Raw genomic sequence first — 18,555 nt, 5'->3', positions numbered from 1 at the left:
ATACATACATATGATGTTCGATCAGATCCATTGGTTCAATGTATCATAAGACCAATGTGTCAAGATGGTCACATATTCTACTTTATTCAAATGATTAGTCGAGCATTAAAGAAAAAGTTTCTCTACTTAAATAATGTCATAAAATCCAAACATTAAAAAATGAAACAAGGTATTCATAATAACAGCTTCAATGCAGTCCTTCAGCCTATGTCCCAACAATTCACATTTTGAGAAGACAATATACAATGTTCTTGAGCAGCAAAATCAAAGTTGTACTGTTCTCGGTCCATGTCCAAAACATCTACATGGGTGGGTCGGTAGCCAGGAAGCATTCAATTAGGTTCTTTATGTTCTCCACAAGCCGCTCTAGGGCAGCTAGGACAGGTACTTCAGAAAAATCGACAGTCTCCATAATAAATACAGCTTTTCTTTCTTTTTACAGTAAGCGGAAAATGTATATGTTCAGGTTGAGATGAGGACATTTGAAGAATCCCTGTTGTTGGCCACAAGTCCCTTTCCACTTTACAATCAAGTGTCTTTTTCTTTTGTTCCAGAAAAAGAAAATCAGGATGCATGGAGGCTTCTAGTATATGGTGAGAATGGTTCAGTATAATACAAAAAATAATAATAAAAAAGGTAGATTCGGGACACGGATGGGCCGAGAGAGGAGAGGGTGGGGTGATAGGAATAGGAAAAATAGGGTATGACGGGACTCCTTAAAATCTCAACAGTAAGGCTAAAGCATTTTAGTCATTTTTATTTTCTTTACGTCTACCTCAAAGATATTTCCTTAAAAAACATGTACATACATCTATCATATACATTTATAAGATTTAAAACGGGGCGTCCCCAGCTCATCCCCCTCGGAATAGGTCGTTAAGTCTGTCCAGCTCCCTGCAGTTGTCCATGGTCATTAGTTCGGCCTTCTTGCGCATTCGGTCGTCCCTGTACACCTTGGCAGCGTACAGGAGGTCTGTTTCTGGGAGAAACAGGCAAAATAAACTCATGTGAGCAAAAGTTAGTCACTTCCGAAAATGTACTCATGCCAGGGAGTCACATAAATAAAGGCGACATATTATTATATCATAAGGTGTGAATGGCATTAGCCATATAATATGTTCTAATATGTCCCCTTTAAACAGAGGTCTGAAATGGGCCATTTACTTATTTTCTGACGCTTACATCCAAAGTGACTAGATCAGGTCTTTATTGGCGCAGGAAGGGGTTAGGGGATCTCATAAGGACAACTAAAAGGTATGCTGTGAACATTGGAGATCAAACACAGTACCTTTTAGCTAGAAGTCCAACCCCTGTGGCCACTACATTACCCTGACCCCCCTAAGAATGATAATCTTATATCATTTCCTATTCAAGACAAAAGTGAAGGATTTTCTTTAACATTTATATTGACTGATCGTTTAAACAGGGAGCAGACCCGAGTGTTTGAAATGCATATATACTCAATGTGTATAAGCATTTTCCAGAAATTAGCCCATCTCAGGAGCGTCTCATCACGGACAGGAATACTTACTTGTCTGCCTCTCCTTCCAGCAGTTATTTCTAACATTGGACACGTAGTCCTCCTCCACGTTCTTCTCTATGTTATGCAGCTTGTTGCCCTTGAATTCAGACCTAAAGTCCCGGGTGACGTAGTAGTCCACACGCAGATTCTCCGTCTGCCGCTTCACCGTCTGCGCGGTCGACCTGGGGAGAGAGGACGCGCACATACTAACTCATGCTGACGGAGGACATAAGACACATGTACATCCATTGCATTTGCTGGTCGGCTGTCTCTGAACATGGTTTCCAAGGTGCCCAAATCATATTCCAAAAATCACTTCTTTGCTTGACATTCATCAAGCAGAGAAGGAATCTGCACATCGTGGGGGCAACTTAAAGGGGTAGTTCGGAATTTTGGACATCGGGCCTGATTCCCAAGTTAGCCTTGGTGTTCTTTATCATTGGAGACAGTTTAACACATGTCATTCAGTCCTTCTAGTTGCAGAGTTTGCTCGTGCTAGGCTAGCGCACGGCAACGGGCAATACTAGCCTGCTAATAAAACAGTCTTACCCGCTCCAGAGTACACCCGAGGCAAATCAACTATAACGCCAGACGGTCGATGTAAATGTCTGTGTTGATCGAATAATGTTAGAAATAAAACCAACCTTGCATTGCATTATTTTTAGGGACTTGCTGTGTCTCAGCAGCAGTCTTATATTCCTGGTAGTAGGCTACGGCAGCGGGAGACTGATACCTAGGTTAAATTCCGCTGCTGCTGAGAAAGTAGTCCCTCAAAATGCGATGATTCATGCGATGCAAAGTTAGTTTTATTTCTAACATTATTCTATCAACACAGACATTTACATCTATAGTCTGGCTTTATAATTGATTTACCCTGGGTGTACTGTGGAGTGGGTAAGACTGTTTTATTAGCAGGCTAGTATTGCCCGTTTAGCCTAGCACGAGCGAACACTGCAACTAGAAGGACTGAATTAAATGTGTTGAAAACGGTCCCCAATGATAAAGAACACCAAGGCTAACTTGGGAATCAGGCCCTATGTCCAAAATTCCGAACTACCCCTTTAATACAATTCAATCATTAATGTGCATTGCTACAATGCTGTTTATTGAATAACAATGCAACAAACTAGCATGCATTCAATTCTCAATCATCACAGGCCTTAGAATCTGAGCACATTTTTTTCTCAAAGAAGTTCAGTCTAGAGTAAGTCAAGTTGCAAGTCCCGGTTTTCAAGTCTCAAGTTCAAATCTCAAATCTCCGGCTCGGTTATTTCCACATTAAATATTTAACAAATGCAATATAATTTTTCGGTTAGTTTTTGCAGTTCAAATGTGCATCCTCTTTCCAAATCTATATATTTTTTAATGCACCATTTGAATATGTACGTACGGTCTGGAGTACAGGCTGTAGGGTGGAGTTGACACCATCAGCTGGCTCAGAATGGGCACCAGGATCAGCACCAAGATGGGCATCAGCTGAATGAACGTTGAGAAGCCACCCTGCACAACAACAAGACAGGAAATGAGGCCGTATCATCTACAGCCCCCTACAGGCAGAATCAACACTGAAAATACATGGCTGCCATTTCCTTATCATAGAACTGTGAATAGTTTGTACTGAAAAGTTACGTACTCCAGCTAAAGCATTGAACCAAATCAGTCCAGGATTATTTCTCCTTGGACTTCAATTTGGTAAAACCTGATAATCTCCAAGATGTACATGAATCCTAGAGTTAACGATGCCAGTGTACATACGTCTGCCCTCTCCTCCCTCTCCTGTCTTTGATCCGTCTGTTGGCTGTAGCGTGCCCTGCCGTTGGTGAAGGTGTGTGTACTCGCTGTGGAAAGGAATACATTTTCAGATTACATGCGTCAACTATGCATTGGGTTTTGTTATAGCAGAAACCTGTCCAAGTGTGACATCTGCTGGCAAACCGGAGAAATTCAGAAATGACTGCAAATTCAGACATAGCCTGCCTTATGACTCTTTCAAAATCAGTCTATTATTGTCTACTAAGTCTACTAATCCCTAAACTGTTTACATAAACCTTTCATATAAATACATCTAAATTTTGTACCTTGTTTGCACAGCTCTTTGTGCAACAGAAGAGCTAAATATTGTCGTCATTGTGGTCTGATTGGTTTCATTACTTGTGTAAAATGTCATGAAAAGAATATGCTCTATAAATATCTTACGTCCACTAAAAAAAGTGAATTAGCTAGCAGGCTCTGCTCAAAATAAAACCTGCTGGTGCAGTGGAGCAGAGAAATACTGTGTGCCAGAGGAGTCATAAAAGGTTAATCTACTAACTCAAACCCCTCTCCAGCTATATAAAGCCTGAAAAAAAGCCAGCAAAGGAGTTGGGTGGGAATACATTATCCATTATGTTAAGCTATTTGAATGGGGATTCCTAATGTTAACTTTACTGAAAATAATTGAATCAAGGCACACATGTCACATTTGTGTAGAGATGTGTGATGCAGAAAAAGGTTGTGCACGTTTGTTAGAGTGATTTAGGGATGGTATAAGATTGTGAGCAATCGTGGGCGTGTGTGTGGTTGTAAATGATTGTGTGAGGGAGTGCGTGTGTATGTGTGAGTTCACCTGTGTGTGTGAGCGCGCGCGTGTGTGACTGGGTGAAAACGCATGGGATTGTGTGAGCAATTGACTATGCAATAGGATTTGCTTACAGGAGGGGAACCCGCCACCAAAGAACATGTTGAACAGGTCCTCAGGAGTGATGTCCCCCTCGAAGCCCCTGTGGAAGTCGAAGCCCCCTGGCTGGGCCTGGCCTGGACTGCTAGGCTCCTCCCCCCCTGTGAGGTCATACTGTCTTCTTTTGTCAGCGTTGCTCAGCACGGAATACGCATTGCCGATCTCTGGAGGAATACAAAAGTAATATGTTAATGTAGATAGGAGGCCCAATACATATTTTGGGAAAATTAGCGAGGAATTTACTGACACAACTCAATGGTCTTAGAATGCACCAGAGCCTCTAGAATAACCGGGGATTACAATAAAACCTCTCTGCATCACGTACATCCGCGTCTTGCACTTGCGCGCCTTGCACTTGTGCGCCATGCACTTGCGCACATCAGCACCGTGCACATCAGCAGCACCGTGCACTTTATCAGACCATGCCAATTTAACAACCTTTCCTGATACAGAAGGAATTCAGCTGGGATACTGAACAACAGATGTAACCGGCCGTCTAGAGTGGTGGCCTTGGGCGTGAAGGCCTTCACCTCTGCTACACAAAATATTTTTATGCTGGCCTCTGGACATGGTTAAACAGCCTTTTCTTCATCTTCTCCTTGTCGTCTGGGTTCATATCAAAGTATCCATGGGTGGTAAGTAGGGATCGACCGATACCGATTTTTTAGGGCCGATACGATATCGATATTTTTTCATCAGCCTTAGCCGATACGCCGATACCGATTTTCTTGAGCCGATTTTTATTATTATATTTTTTTTAAAGGAACATTTATTGAACTTCAATATAAAAAACAATATTTAACAAATAGTAAAAACAGGTGAAGTAGAACAAGTAAGAACAAGTAGATGAACAATATTTAACAAATATTAAAAACAGGTGAGGTAGAACAAGTAAAAAAAAAAATAATAAAAAAATAAAATCGGCGAAAATCAGCCGCGTATCGGCCGATACCGATACACGTAAAAACCGCGAATATCGGCCGATAATATCGGCCGACCGATATATCGGTCGATCCCTAGTGGTAAGCACTAAAAAAATGTATGTTATTGGGAATAACGTCCATGTTAGCATTATAAGACGGTTTACTTTTGAAGGCCTCAGTGGCTCCAGGCGCATGGTTCTTGTCTGGGTGGAACTTGAGCGCTAGTTTCCTGTAGGCCTTCTTCAGGTCCTCATCACCGGCTTCTTTATTGATGCACAGCACCTCGTAGTAGTCCTTACACCGCTTTATCCTGGGAACACGAGTACAGGGGCCACGTTAGTCATTTCAAGTCATTCATGGGGTCAGTGTATTAACCCGCTAGTGCTCTTACCGCCTCCACAGTACAACTTGAAGTGACACCATTTGATTCTCACCAATCATTTGCTACATGTTATTTACATCCATTTCAATCCACGTTCCAGTAGGTCAGAAAAACATAAAAAGGCTGCCATTTCCCAATCATGATGAAGCTGAACGTAAACAAAACCTATTAAATGTGTCAGGTTTTGTCACGTGATCCAGAGCAGACATGTGTAAATGAGGCACCAAACATTGTTGCGTCTTCTGCAATCGAACACAGCAAAACCTTACTTATAAGTTTTGCATATCCAAGAATGCGACACGTGACTGTGCCTTGTGCTTTCAAAGCAAGGCTTATCGTTTGTTCATGCATTAGTTGTTAATCAGCCATGAGTGGGAGATGTTTTTTTTTTGTCATGAGGAGGCTTTCTAAATGAGAACAACAAACAAGCAACTCAGTAAACTGTATCACAGGAGATTCCTCAGGGTTATATTGAGACCTTGGAGACCCTTGAAGGGTTTGTTATTTAAACCTCCAGGGGTGGGTGCAAAGAAAGGAACGCTGCAACACACTGAAATAATTGCACAGGGGACGACAAATGCCATGTTCTCCAACTTGGAAATAATACGACCGAACCAGACCTGGATGCATGGCCAATGAGTTGGCAATCATCAAACTGTACTGTGCATTGTGATTCAAAACACTCCTGCTCGATGCAAAGTCTTCTTCTCTGGTCAAAATGCTACACGTGTTTGTGTGACTGTGGTCCTCCCTCCCCTTAAGGGCAGGAATCCAAGCACTAGCGGTTCCCATGGAGATCTGCTGTGTGTGCAGAGAACTGCATAGCGTGTGGGGGCCTCAAATGGCCCGGGAATATAAAAGGTGCATCAACTCAGGGGGAGGGGGGGGGCAGTACCCGTGGACAGGGTTAGTATTGCCCATTAAGGAGTGAAGTCAAGTGATATCTGCATGTTTTGAGTGGAGCGATAAGTGGCTTCAAGTTTGTGCTAGGGTCAGAAGAGATTTGTTATGAAAAATACCATGGACAAATAGAAAATGACCATCAATGCAACATAACACCATTTCTCACCCTAGCTACATAAAAGAAACTGGTGGAATACGATGATCTACTTTAGGTATCGTTCTCTTGCCATAAACACATGATCAGAAAGGTCAGACAATAGTTCAATCGTAAAGGCCAAGAAAGACCTGGGAAGACTTGAGAAGTCTTCTTTATTTCGCTCTTTCCAATTACCACTATATCCATCAATATGCATCTTTCAATCCCAACTTGTCCAGTCGATCTTCACTGGCTCTCATTAACAGCAACCATACAAGATTGATCCGAAATTAAAATTGAAACCCTTGCGGTTCAGATTCCCATAGGAAGGAATCCCGTATTATCAGCCGTTCACAATTATTTTTTCACAACCTGTTCCTCAACCGTTTATTTTTTATATCTACCTTCGATTTTTGCCTTAGGTGAACAATTTAAACAAACAAAAGCCCCTGTATGTACAGCATCCACTGGCCTCTCAAATCTCAGTCCATATTTTCTCAAATCAGCTTTCTACCATGGCAAGTAGCACAATGACAATATTTAGTATTGGACCAAATCTAGGAGAACTCTTACCATAAGGACCCGAACCTACAGCAGATTATGAAATAAAACGACGGGTAGCTTCTATTTGAACCGGCGCAGCATCTGTAGTCTTTACGGTAGTGGTTTAGTGGGTAAGGAAACGCACATACCAATTGCATGTTAGACAAGCCATCCCACGTGATATTAATCAGCCAATCAAGTCTGTGCATTCCAGGCGGTAAACATTTAAACTCAGTGAAGACAGATGAGCGAGTTAGAAGCAAGTTATTCGTGAAAATATGGCAGAAAGAAAAAGATAGCGATACAGACGAGTGAGACGGATAGATAGAGACGAATGACGGAGGATAATAAAATGTGCCAATGTGAAAAAACTAAAGGTTTTAAACAAACATACCCCACTCAAATCTGAAGTGAGATCCCAGAAAGTAAGTAGTCTCAGAGCCCAATATGACCAATCAACCAGGATCCCGAGCCACACATTCAGTACACAAAAACTTGCTCATGAGTGTTCCCTCAGAGTGGTCACGAATACATTACTTTAATTTTTATTGATTGACAATTTTCACATTTTATAATTGTATTTACAGTATATCTGCAGTCATACATGTACTGTATGCTCAGTTTTATGTTATGTGACAATGAATATTTGCTAAACGTTTTTGAGGCCTACTGAAGTTATTTGATTTTACAGTGGGGTATTGATTACATGCAGATGTAATCTGCATGTAACTACTCGGCTACTTAAATATACATCACACTTAACAGTTAGTCATTATTATGATCTTCCGGATCTTTGCTTAAAAAAATAAATCTCTAACTTGACCCCTTTCTATTTTAGCTGAATACCCATGTTCTAGACAAACCACCACTCAAAAACACAAAAACGTGTTCACGCGTGTGTGGAGAACGATAACCAGACCAGCTCCCGGGCTCCTCACCTCTGCACGCCCTCCACCTGATCCTTGGTGAAGATCTTGGCGGCCTCCCCTCCTCCTGCTGCTGGATCATGGCCCTCCTGGTCTGCGTGCAAGCCGTTACTCTCCCCGCTGCTCGCAGGCCGCCGCCTGCAGTGGGCTCCGTTCCCCGCAGAGCTGCCATTCTTAGTCAGCGCATCCAAAAGCACTAGAGAGAGACAGACCAAGGGTGAGGGTTCAGGCTAGGCACACAGCTGGACAGGGGGAATGGTTTGGTGTGCATGGGAGGTTTCGGAATACAAAATCAATACCTGCTGTGTTTTTTGGAGGAAACTTTCAAAATCATAATAGATCAGAAACTGACAACGTCAATATTACATAATGTTATAATGCCGAAACTAATTCAGACTATGCAACTTGCATTTCAAGTGAATCTTTCTTAAATGTAATTAAAATGTATACAAATTCATAAAAAAAATAGCTGCAGCCCTCCATTTTATTCCTCAACCATGTGGCATTAGTCTTAATAAACCCTACATGTCCACCTGCATTATCTATACCAGAATAAACATAGGCCAACTTGTCCTCAAGTTAACATTAGACAAGAAGGTGTCCTAGGACCTTCACATAAAGATGCAGGATGTACAACACAAATACCAACGGCAATATCTTATACCAGTTGAGCGTGTCCCAAAAACAAATACAAAGAGCCATAATAGAAACAAAAAAAACGTTCTGAACCCCAAAGCCCAGACGTAAGCCATGAATTACTAGACACACCCATTGTTGTATTCATTAGGTCCATAATTATGCTTATGTCCGTCAATCTGACTCCATCGTCTCCACACTACTACTCGGGATAGTATCAATTGTAAGCACACTGAGCACAGACACGATATTGAAGATAATGGGCATACTCTTTCCTTCAAATATGACATAACTGGTTACATAGTATGATTTAACTACCCGTGTTTCATTAATATTGAAGCTGTAGCTGTAACTACAGCTGAAGCTGTAGCTGTAACTACAGCTGAAGCTGTAGTTGCTTCAAAAAAATTACACGTTTTCTACAACCAGATTCAAGTCTAGGTTTGGATGGAAAACATTAATTCAATTGTCACTGAATAACGTAGCCAGAGGTAGTTGATGAAGCTTCAATCACCTCAGAACACTTCATTTGAGCCCTTCATACATCCTGACAGAAAGTTACACAAATTAAAAACGTTGATTTTTGTGAAACCAAAAGGGATGCAGATACAACCCAAACTTTCCGTAGAGGTGCAACCTTGGAGAGCTAATCGCCATTAAATACAATCAGATAAGAATTATAGCCTCATGCATAGGGCACTATGAGGAGGGAATTGCGACGGAGGTCGTACATTAATGCAAACGTCATCCATGTATAAAGCGTATTGGAGATACTAAAATGGTTCAAAGCCAATGAGGGAATTTACTATGTTAAACTACTGGATAATAATACTAAAGTAGCCTATAGTCAGATTGACAGCTGAATTAAGTCAATTTCCAACACAAATATTGTCAGAGATTGCATGCTGCTCTGTCCAGGGTGTAAAATAGGTCATCGAATAACACTGCACAACAATGCACTCACATATGTACGAGTGCAGAGCCTTCTATCCATCAATCGATTACGTCTTGAATTAGACTGCTCGTTTAGATAAAAGCCAACCATATACCATGGTTCTTATACCATGGCTAATGCATTACTTCCAACTGCAGCCTCTGGGTCGATGAGTTAATGAAGGGATTGACAGGAGCCAGGCTCGCCCGGGGACAGCTAGTCCAACGTACAGTACCCTCTCTAAACCGTGTGTGTACTCTGTTCTCACTCAACTTGTGGTCATGATTCAATTCACAGCATTGTACAGCCACCGACACACAGCAGCGGTTTGACAGAAAGATAACACTGTTTGGCAATATACCGTCACAAGCTAACGTTCATGTTAGCAAAGCACCTTGTAAATGCGTACCATTTGAAACGAGAGTAACGTAACGTCGTTTGGCGAAATTAATAACACGTGTGAAAGGTTTGTATTGCATTTACATATATACACATTTAGACCGTTAAACATTGACCCAATTGACAGATAACGTAGCACGGCTATCGTAGCCAGCTACTGTGAATTTGCAGTTGGCTAGTAGTCCATTTAACCCTTAGCTAAATCGTATGCTGACTGCAAATAACGGGGAGGTCGGACGCCATTGAATGAATACGGTACCTTTGGCTCTCTCCGTGGGGTAGAGTTTCTCCGCTTTGTTTAGAAACTTTGACGCCTTCTCTTTATCACCAGCTTCGAGCGCTTTCGAAGCTATATTTATACATTTTTCAGCTTCGTCCCTGTTCCCTTCCATCTTTCTTCTTCCTCTTCCTCCCCCGGCTCGGTCAGCTGATCATCTCCCAGACCACGTGGTCTGGACTGTCAAGCGTGTTCGCAGATATAACAGGATAATTTACCCATCTCTATTTGCTGACTTCTATAATTTTGCATTTACCTGTTGATATAGAAGATCGAAAGGAAAGAGCGAGAGCGACAATTCATAGCGTTAAATATTTTATTAACATGCGTGTCATAATCATGATCAACAGAGGTCACTATTGCGATTGCAATTACGTAGCCTACCCTGGGACTTCAAGGACTAGTTTCTGGCCTACCCAACTGGGGACAGGCAACTGGCTGCAGACCTACCGCCTGAGTGATCATGCAGCCAGACACTCTTGCAATAAGGAGCAACTCTTATTATACATCATACATTAAAAACTAAACTTCATTTCCAGACTCGGTCATGAAATCAAATTTTAGGCCTAATATTCTGTACATCATGTATGGGATGTATAGAACACCTGTCATTATTGGGAAAATAAGCCCCGAAGCAAGATTGTCACCCAACACCAACCGGGTACTAACACCATCGCCTCTCTCTCTCTCTCTGTGTCTGTGTGTGTGTGTTTCCAGTCTCATAAACGTTGAGAGTTCCAGACTCCAACGGTTTTCCTTAGGCTTGGATGCGTGAGGGGTAAGGCTTGTTTGGGAAAGTGCCCATGGTGTTGAGTGCTGCATGGATGCGGAAGTGAAGCCTAGACTCCATGCTGTAGTCCTTGTAGGTGACTCTGTTCGGACAAAAAGTACATACAATAGTTTAAGGACGCTGCTGAACCAAACGATATGGCAAGAAAAAGGCTTGACCACGCACTTGATTTTCTCCAGGAGTTCTACTGCCTTGTGGGTATCCCCCCTCTGCTTGTAAATCAGGCCCAGCTCGTACATGGTGAAGGGCACCAGGTAGTCATCATACTTGATCTGTTGTTCACTGTGAAAAGTAAAGAAAGGGCTCTTCAGTAATGAATTGAGATAGAGCAGAAGAGTGACCTCGCTCTCCCAAATCTTGATCAATACATGTCAAGATGCTTTAGTTACTTATTATTCAATATTATTTAGTAATGAGTAAATTAAAATGCGTTTCTTCCATTTTGCATAAAGTCTCATGAATAATAATTCATCATTTTTTTTTGCACTATCTTATCAAAGCATCCATATTAGGAAGGAGATAGTAAATTTTCCACATGATCCACTAAGATTTGTAGCATGACTAGACCTGTACCGGATCAGAGTATTGTGATCAGTCCCCCGGGGTCTCACCTGGAGATGACGTGGTTGAAGCAGCCCTCCGCCTCATCGAGACTGCCCAGCTGTCTGAGACACAGGCCCTTTAGGAGCTGGACCACACACTGGTCGTCTACATGATGATCAGACTGGCCTGGGCACAGTCAGAACGTTAGATACGATTTCGAGGATTTAAAAATGGTGATATTAATTTGTTTTACTCAGAGCATCTCGATGAATAGCTTCACAAGAATTCACTGACTTGCAGAACTTGCGAGTTGGTCCTCGGCCTTCTGTATGGTGGACAATATGCTGTATGTCAGCTCTGGTCTCTTTCCTACTATTGTGAAGCCGTTCCACACGTACATCATTTCCTGGAATCCCACAAGGTTTGATTAAATCACCGTTTTAGGAAATTTGTATACTGGTACAACAGTTCATATTGGGGGGTCGGGTGCCCACCAACACAGGGAGAACTGGTTTTGTATACTGGTATAACAGTTCATATCAGGGGGCCTGGTGCTCACCAATGCAGGGAGGACTGGTTTTGTAGGCCTGGAGGATAAGCATCTCTGGGCCTTCTTGGCAGCAAACTTCTCTGTTGGGACCGACTTCCCAGCAATCCTGAGGCGGAGGCCTTCCACCTGTCTGTTAAACCACACCAGTGGACGACACCAATGAATGAGCAGAATTGTCCAAATCAGGAGTAGTGCAAGCAGGGGAGTCTCCCTTCACTCACTTGAACAAGTCTTCTGCATTTTGTCCCATGGCCTCCACTTCTGCGTCTGGGAGCATGCTCAAGAGGGCAGCTTTCTGGTACATATAAGTGGACTGGAAAGAGATTTTAAATGAGGAATAACAAGCAAAATGACAATAACAAATCAAAGCAATGTGGAATGTATGACGTTGAGCAAGTAGGTCATCATGGCCGGCCTCTTCCGTTTCCCAAAACTCAAACCACGCTTGTAGCTTTTAAGAAGCGCAAACTTCCAGGAAAATCTGAGGTTTGCCTCAATACAATGTTTGAATAACAATTTATGTCTGAACTGAATGCCCTCTTATCTCTTTCAGTTGTGGCTACAGTTGCACGTATGTTTGTTGAATACCCCCTGATAAGGTTTTCATGAAGGCCCTTCTTATCTTCCCATCCCCCCAGTGCTTCCAACAAGAAGACGTAATGATCATCATACAGGCTTACTTGAAAAGTATGGGGAAATCTAGCAAAGGTGTTTGCATTATCTTGCCTATAGAAATTAAATAAGTGTGGGAGAATTACGGAGTCAATGAAGGAAGAGACAGGGAGGGCCTTATGACGCCTACAGCGTCCACAAAGAAGAATGGAGCCTCCTTCATTCTTTCTCTCACTTTACTTCATTTTAACTCCTACAATTAGCTGGATTTCCAACCACCTTTCGTTCTTGTCTGGGGAGGCCATTGTAACAACAATAGTTCTTCACACACCACCTGGTGGCTTCCATGCGCCACCAAGACGGCTTTCACCTCCAGACAAGGACGCAGGTTGTTGGTGTTAGAAATCCGATTAACTGTAAAATGTGCAGACAACGACACATGACTATGGGGGCTCCATGTTACCTTGCAGGAGATCTCCTCCAGTGTGTGTGGTGATTGTTGATTTAACCTGTTAACACTGATTGCTTAATGTACAACAGTTGGTAGCCTCATTCAACCCTAGAGTCTATCATCAGTCGGACTCAGGCCAGTAAGGCTGCTTAAACCAGCCATCATCCACACACAGGTTTGAAGTCCAGTGCCAGCGGGTTACCTGGGACCACTTGCTTTCCTTGGAGAGCAGGTCAGCGTAATGGTAGGCTTTCTTCCATTCCTGTTCAAAGGAATGGGCCCACATGAGCTCCCAGTAGCAGAGGTGGTGTATCTGGCGCCACTCCTGCTGGGCCGCGATGCAGGCCAGGTACTTCTCCCTAGCCTAAAGAAGGACGTAAAACAAAATTATTTTAAAACCGGTTTCCAATCGTTTCAAAAGAACAAAGGAGAGAGACATGATACTTACAAATGTGAAGTTTCCCTTGAGCAAAGCAATCCTGGCAGTGTAGAAGAGAATCAGAGCTCCCTAATCAAGGAAAGTTTATAAACAAAATAAAAGTCAAGTTAAAAATATAAATCCCTGCACAGTATACAGTTTTCAATAATTCCTGTAATGGGAAAATTATATTTTCACATTCAGTTTCTGTAACTGCCATTTGTTGATTGCGCCTTCTCCCTGACACTCTTGGGGTGGTCAAGGGTCAAAGGATCCAACTGAGAAGTCACCGCTAAGTCACCCCACATTATAATTGTCAATGATTAAATCAAATAATGTTTACTTAAAGGACAGAGTTGCCTGTATTCTCATCAAGTAGAAGAATGCATAAGGGGATAAAACCCTAACCCTAACCCCAGGCACAAAGGTTAACGTTAGATACAACTAGGAACATGTAGGGTGGCTAGACAGTGCGAGGAATAGGAGACAGAGCTTACATGATGAAGGGGAAACATATGGATTTTTCCATCCCGCATCATGTGTGGAGCAGACCTGTTCTCAGCATTTCTGAGACCTGTGCCACTGTAGAGAGAGTCGCAGGGCGAACTCCCATCTGAAGACTCAGATTAATGAGAGGCCTCGGATTATGTTTTTTGTAGGTTTTTTGTATGTTATTGTAGGTTTTTTACCTAAATATATTACCCTAATCGTTACACTTTTGGATTACTCTTTATTTTTTAAAACAGTTTACATAGAAATGATTGATGTGGTCCGAAATTCCCACCAAAATCCTCCCGCAGGTATTCTAGTAAAATTTATGATGGATTAACTTTCCATTGTAAGGGTGTGGAACTTACATTGGGAAACTTTTTAATATAAGGTTCCAGCAGGTTCTCAGCTTCTGTCAAGTCCACCTCACCTGTGCCTTTTGTTGAGATTGTAATGAGATTGTAAATGTTATTTTCACCCAAAAAAATAATATTTATAATGATACATTTAAATATCTAAGGTTGTCATCCAAAATAACTTTGGATATATGGGCAATATTGGGTTCTCTCAATAAAAAAAAAGATCTGAACGTTTCCTGAAAATATCTTCTTGTTCCCTTACCGAGTATGACAGTGATGTAGAGATGGTACATCAACAGTGTGAGCATACTGAGGATGGAGCGCAGGCCATTTGTGGCGACGCCAGCTCTCAGCTCCGAGAGACCCACATCCTGGAACATTACCAACAGTGCGTTCTTTAAAAGGGCTCATTTAACAACACAAACCATACAGAATTTAAACATCACAAAATATTGAAGCCTTTATAAAGATGGCTAAAAAATAAATGAAAGAATAACTAGCAGTTATTATCCAGCCATATTATTCATACACACACATGTACAAAAAGGCCAACAACGGGCCAAAAAAAATAAATAAAAATAAATAAAATGGGGCAGATGATGCGCGGATGATGCCCCATCATAACGGACAATCTGACAGCATTAAGTTATATCATCATTAGCATGGCACCACCAAAAATTGTATTGTAAATAAAATTAGTTTATTGTTAATAACGTGTTTATTGAATCATTATCAACTTGTGATGGCTAAGCAAGTGTTTTATATGGAAATAACCAACAAATACTCTAGCATCCCGTGAAAAATGTATAACAAATCACACTATCAGCTCTTACCACCGGGCCTAAAAAAAATTCTAGGGGAAACACTGTAAATTGTAAATAGTCAGGAAGTAGCACCTACCCTGTCTCCAGAGAAGCCAAGGAATTCCATCAGTCTGAGGACTCGTGTTGGGAGCAGAGACAGCATCTAACGGAGGGATGGGGGAAAAAAAAACTCAATAGTATCAAATAGTTAAGGATACAGTTACCCATCAATCTTTCCAAGCACAACCGTTTCGAGTTGATTGTCATGTACATTAATGGAATAAATACCACTACATAATTGATTTGAATGCATCCAAGAAAGATAGACACAAAATTAAAATTCCACAAGATTATCTACATGCTTACCAGGTTGAACGATCCGATTCCCATGTTGACACCACATCTGAAGTGAACGTGTGTGGCTTTCTGCTGCATCTCTTCATCCATTTTGTTTGCAATCACTTGACAGTCCCTTGTAAAGGGAAATATAGTAACGATAGTGAAGTCAGATTGAAACAAATGTTCTGAACACAGCGCTCGGTGGAACCAAATGCAGTCAGTATTCACATTTTCACCAATGGGGGGGGGCACCACCGAGGTGAACCTCTTAAGTGCCAGAGAATGTTCTTTGGGGTGCGGGAGCGAATTACTGTCCCCTCAAGTGAACAACTTATTGGCCCGCATTGCAAATCACAATAAGATGAATGAGTTAGGAGCTTTACACCTTAATACGACTACCCCCAGTCTGGGTTGGACAGAAGAGAAATGGGCATTTGGTGGACGCTTTTCTCAAAAGCACCTTCAAATACTTCATGCTCATAATATTCTCAGCCAGGATGGGTGTAGTGGGAACCAAACCCTTAACCTTGGCGGGCGGGATGGGAATTGGTTAAAACGATAACAAACAGTTCCTCTCCGAGTTCCTTACTTGAAGATTTGATAACTGTTTCGTATCCTCATCCCTCCTTTGATAAAGCCCATGATGCTCTCGTCCATGAAGGTCAGCGAGGCTTTCTGAAGAAGGACCTCGGCATAGCAGAGCTCAGCATGCATCTCCTCTATTTAAAAAATAATTAATTTGACAAAGAAATGAAAATCAATGTTCCCTAATCCAACCTTTTTCAACTTTGAGAATGTACGCATGGAAGAAATTGATTGATGAATCGTATGTTCAAAGGAAATATAATAATTGTATACTATAAAGAGAATATATTCATTATCTTGCATTTGATTCTGTGCTTTTATGACACAAATATACTTAAATTCTCAGGGACCATTCTGAGAAAGGCAGGTGCCAGGTAGGTAATAGCTATATCTAAACTCAAATGAGAAACACAAGAAAGCCCCTCTTTAATAATAATAACAATCTTATTAAAGAGACTCTATCTACACGTTGAAGTAAATTAGCGAGCAAACAAATTCTGACCAGCTCTGAATCAACTAACCATTCAAATGTAATAGAAAAAAAGTTAACTTCTTGGATGCAATTGGATAGAGCAACGAAACAGTAGCCCTTTGTAGGATGATCGGTTGTGATTTGCCTGACCCAGGCCATCCAAATATGAGATAATCAGATCTTTCTCACCTTCTGTCAGATTGTCAGAAGATTGCCGGTACCACAAGTTCGTTATGGTCTCCAATAATCCACTCTTTTTACGAAAGCTGGGGAGGAACACATGAAAGAAAGGAGGCATATTTAAAGAAGGAAGGACTGATAAAAGTCTGAAGGAGTTTCGATAGCGCAGCCAAACTCGGCATTGACAAAAGCACAGATTGAATAAATAGTGATCGATAAAAAGTGTACTACCTCTGGCATGTCTCTAGAGACTCCCTCAATGAAGTCATGGCTGCTTCTACATCTTTCGGGTCAAAAGTCATGCCTGCCTGCATCACCAGCATACTGCTGTAGCCCATGGCATGGTACATACTCTTGGCCTTCCTAATGGGAAGAAAAACAAAAACAGATATTGGTGTGCAATGTGTGCGTTCAGAATAAGATATTCTCTCAAATATTAGAAGATATACCCCATTCTGGGTCTTTGGAAGTGTCCGAGATGCCATGCAAGATAAGTAAGGACAGAGAAGTCATTCCTGAGCTGATGCATCTGTGCCTATAAAAGATTTAACTGACATTGAAAGATAAAGATATACAATAAAGAGAAAAGTAGTTTCAGAATATACATTGGCGTTCCTGCATGAGCCTCCATAGGTCTCGGTCTTACTTACTAGCCTACTCTCATCGTTTTTGGAAGTTTATAGTAGTAAATATCACATAATAATATCGCACTCACCATGGTTTTAGATGAGCAAGCGCATCAGAGAAGCGGTTGTTGAGGAATAACTCCAGACCAGCGGAGCAGTCCACCAGGGCATTCTCCAGATCAATCTGCGGACTGCTTTATTCCAAAGTACGATCATCAGCTATCAAGTTACATTGAATGAATATTCAAGTACATCTAAAAATATCATGAAAAGGAAAATAGAGGCCAGTTACATGATATCAGTGGCTTGTTTTTTGTTCTGAAATCTGAGGAGGTTAATGCATTCACCCTGACTAAAAAGAACAAGTAATGCCAAGTACAATAATAAAAAGAAAATCTGGACAAGCCCAAACCAAGAGATGGACTATAATGAATTCATCAATTAATATATTGTAATAGGCCTACTCACAGTAGGTCCTCGACAAAATCGCTGCTGATCTCCGTCTGAAGAAGAAAAAACATGCTTTCATTCAATCAAAGTAAGTTAATCTAATAGCTGTGTATTTAGCAGTAGTTATCATGTTTTATTTTGTAAAAATCTAAAATTATCGGATATAGAAATGTTTAATGTGACGTAACATCAGTCTTTAATTATTTTGTTGTCACCATTAAGAATCAAATCAAAATGATCAGATGCATCAACTGAAAATTATAACGGTGAATACTGATATTCAACATCATCATTTTGAGTTGGGTAAGCCTACAATTAACTACGACGCTCGCAACACATTATATTTCTTTCTAAATAATAATAATAAAAAAACGAGTTACCGGTGTAGTTTGATTTTCTTTCTTATCCTCCATTGCGAAAAGGTTAAGAGCAAGATTCTTTATCGAAAATGATTAACTGACAAATGTCGTTATTGGGACTTATACAAATTACCTAAACGGAGCTAAACTAGAAGACGTTACACAGGCGAGCCATTTATGTGTTGTACCATGGCCCCTCAGGCCTTTCACACACAAAACTCACGCCCCCTTT

The 18,555-nt window shown here is 41.3% G+C and overlaps 2 protein-coding genes and 1 long non-coding RNA gene across 4 annotated transcripts; 1 reads left to right on the top strand and 2 right to left on the bottom strand.

The window, feature by feature from the left end:
• Window positions 1–59: 59 nt before the first annotated feature.
• On the bottom strand, window positions 60–10,467 carry dnajb14 (DnaJ heat shock protein family (Hsp40) member B14). The gene is made up of 8 exons (XM_060047563.1): window positions 10,280–10,467; window positions 8,064–8,247; window positions 5,326–5,471; window positions 4,214–4,402; window positions 3,278–3,360; window positions 2,913–3,022; window positions 1,532–1,704; window positions 60–979 (listed from the first exon to the last, which is right to left on the bottom strand). The coding sequence occupies exons 1-8, from the start codon at window positions 10,410–10,412 to the stop codon at window positions 855–857; spliced, it is 1,143 nt and encodes a 380-aa protein (XP_059903546.1). The 5' UTR covers window positions 10,413–10,467; the 3' UTR covers window positions 60–854.
• Window positions 10,468–10,644: 177 nt separating this feature from the next.
• On the top strand, window positions 10,645–11,168 carry LOC132454287 (uncharacterized). Its single transcript, XR_009524905.1, has 2 exons — window positions 10,645–10,841; window positions 10,937–11,168. It is a non-coding gene; the product is annotated as an uncharacterized LOC132454287 (long non-coding RNA).
• LOC132454284 (tetratricopeptide repeat protein 39B-like) lies at window positions 10,998–18,507 on the bottom strand. Of its 2 annotated transcripts, none has more exons than XM_060047556.1 (18): window positions 18,345–18,507; window positions 17,983–18,017; window positions 17,604–17,708; window positions 17,120–17,251; window positions 16,898–16,974; window positions 16,241–16,370; window positions 15,679–15,784; window positions 15,410–15,475; window positions 14,772–14,880; window positions 14,519–14,586; window positions 13,692–13,751; window positions 13,446–13,607; window positions 12,402–12,493; window positions 12,190–12,310; window positions 11,925–12,036; window positions 11,699–11,816; window positions 11,253–11,369; window positions 10,998–11,169 (listed from the first exon to the last, which is right to left on the bottom strand). In XM_060047556.1, the coding sequence occupies exons 1-18, from the start codon at window positions 18,375–18,377 to the stop codon at window positions 11,055–11,057; spliced, it is 1,758 nt and encodes a 585-aa protein (XP_059903539.1). In that variant the 5' UTR covers window positions 18,378–18,507; the 3' UTR covers window positions 10,998–11,054. The 2 variants fall into 2 exon arrangements, with proteins under 2 accessions (XP_059903539.1, XP_059903540.1); XM_060047557.1 differs by having other exon boundaries at window positions 17,604–17,705.
• Between the last annotated feature and the right edge of the window lie 48 nt (window positions 18,508–18,555).

Source organism: Gadus macrocephalus, chromosome 3, assembly GCF_031168955.1.
Source record: "Gadus macrocephalus chromosome 3, ASM3116895v1".
In the NCBI taxonomy this organism is placed as follows: domain Eukaryota; kingdom Metazoa; phylum Chordata; class Actinopteri; order Gadiformes; family Gadidae; genus Gadus; species Gadus macrocephalus.
The sequence above is the reverse complement of the archived record's forward strand: the minus strand, read 5'-3'. Positions and strand labels throughout refer to the sequence as shown.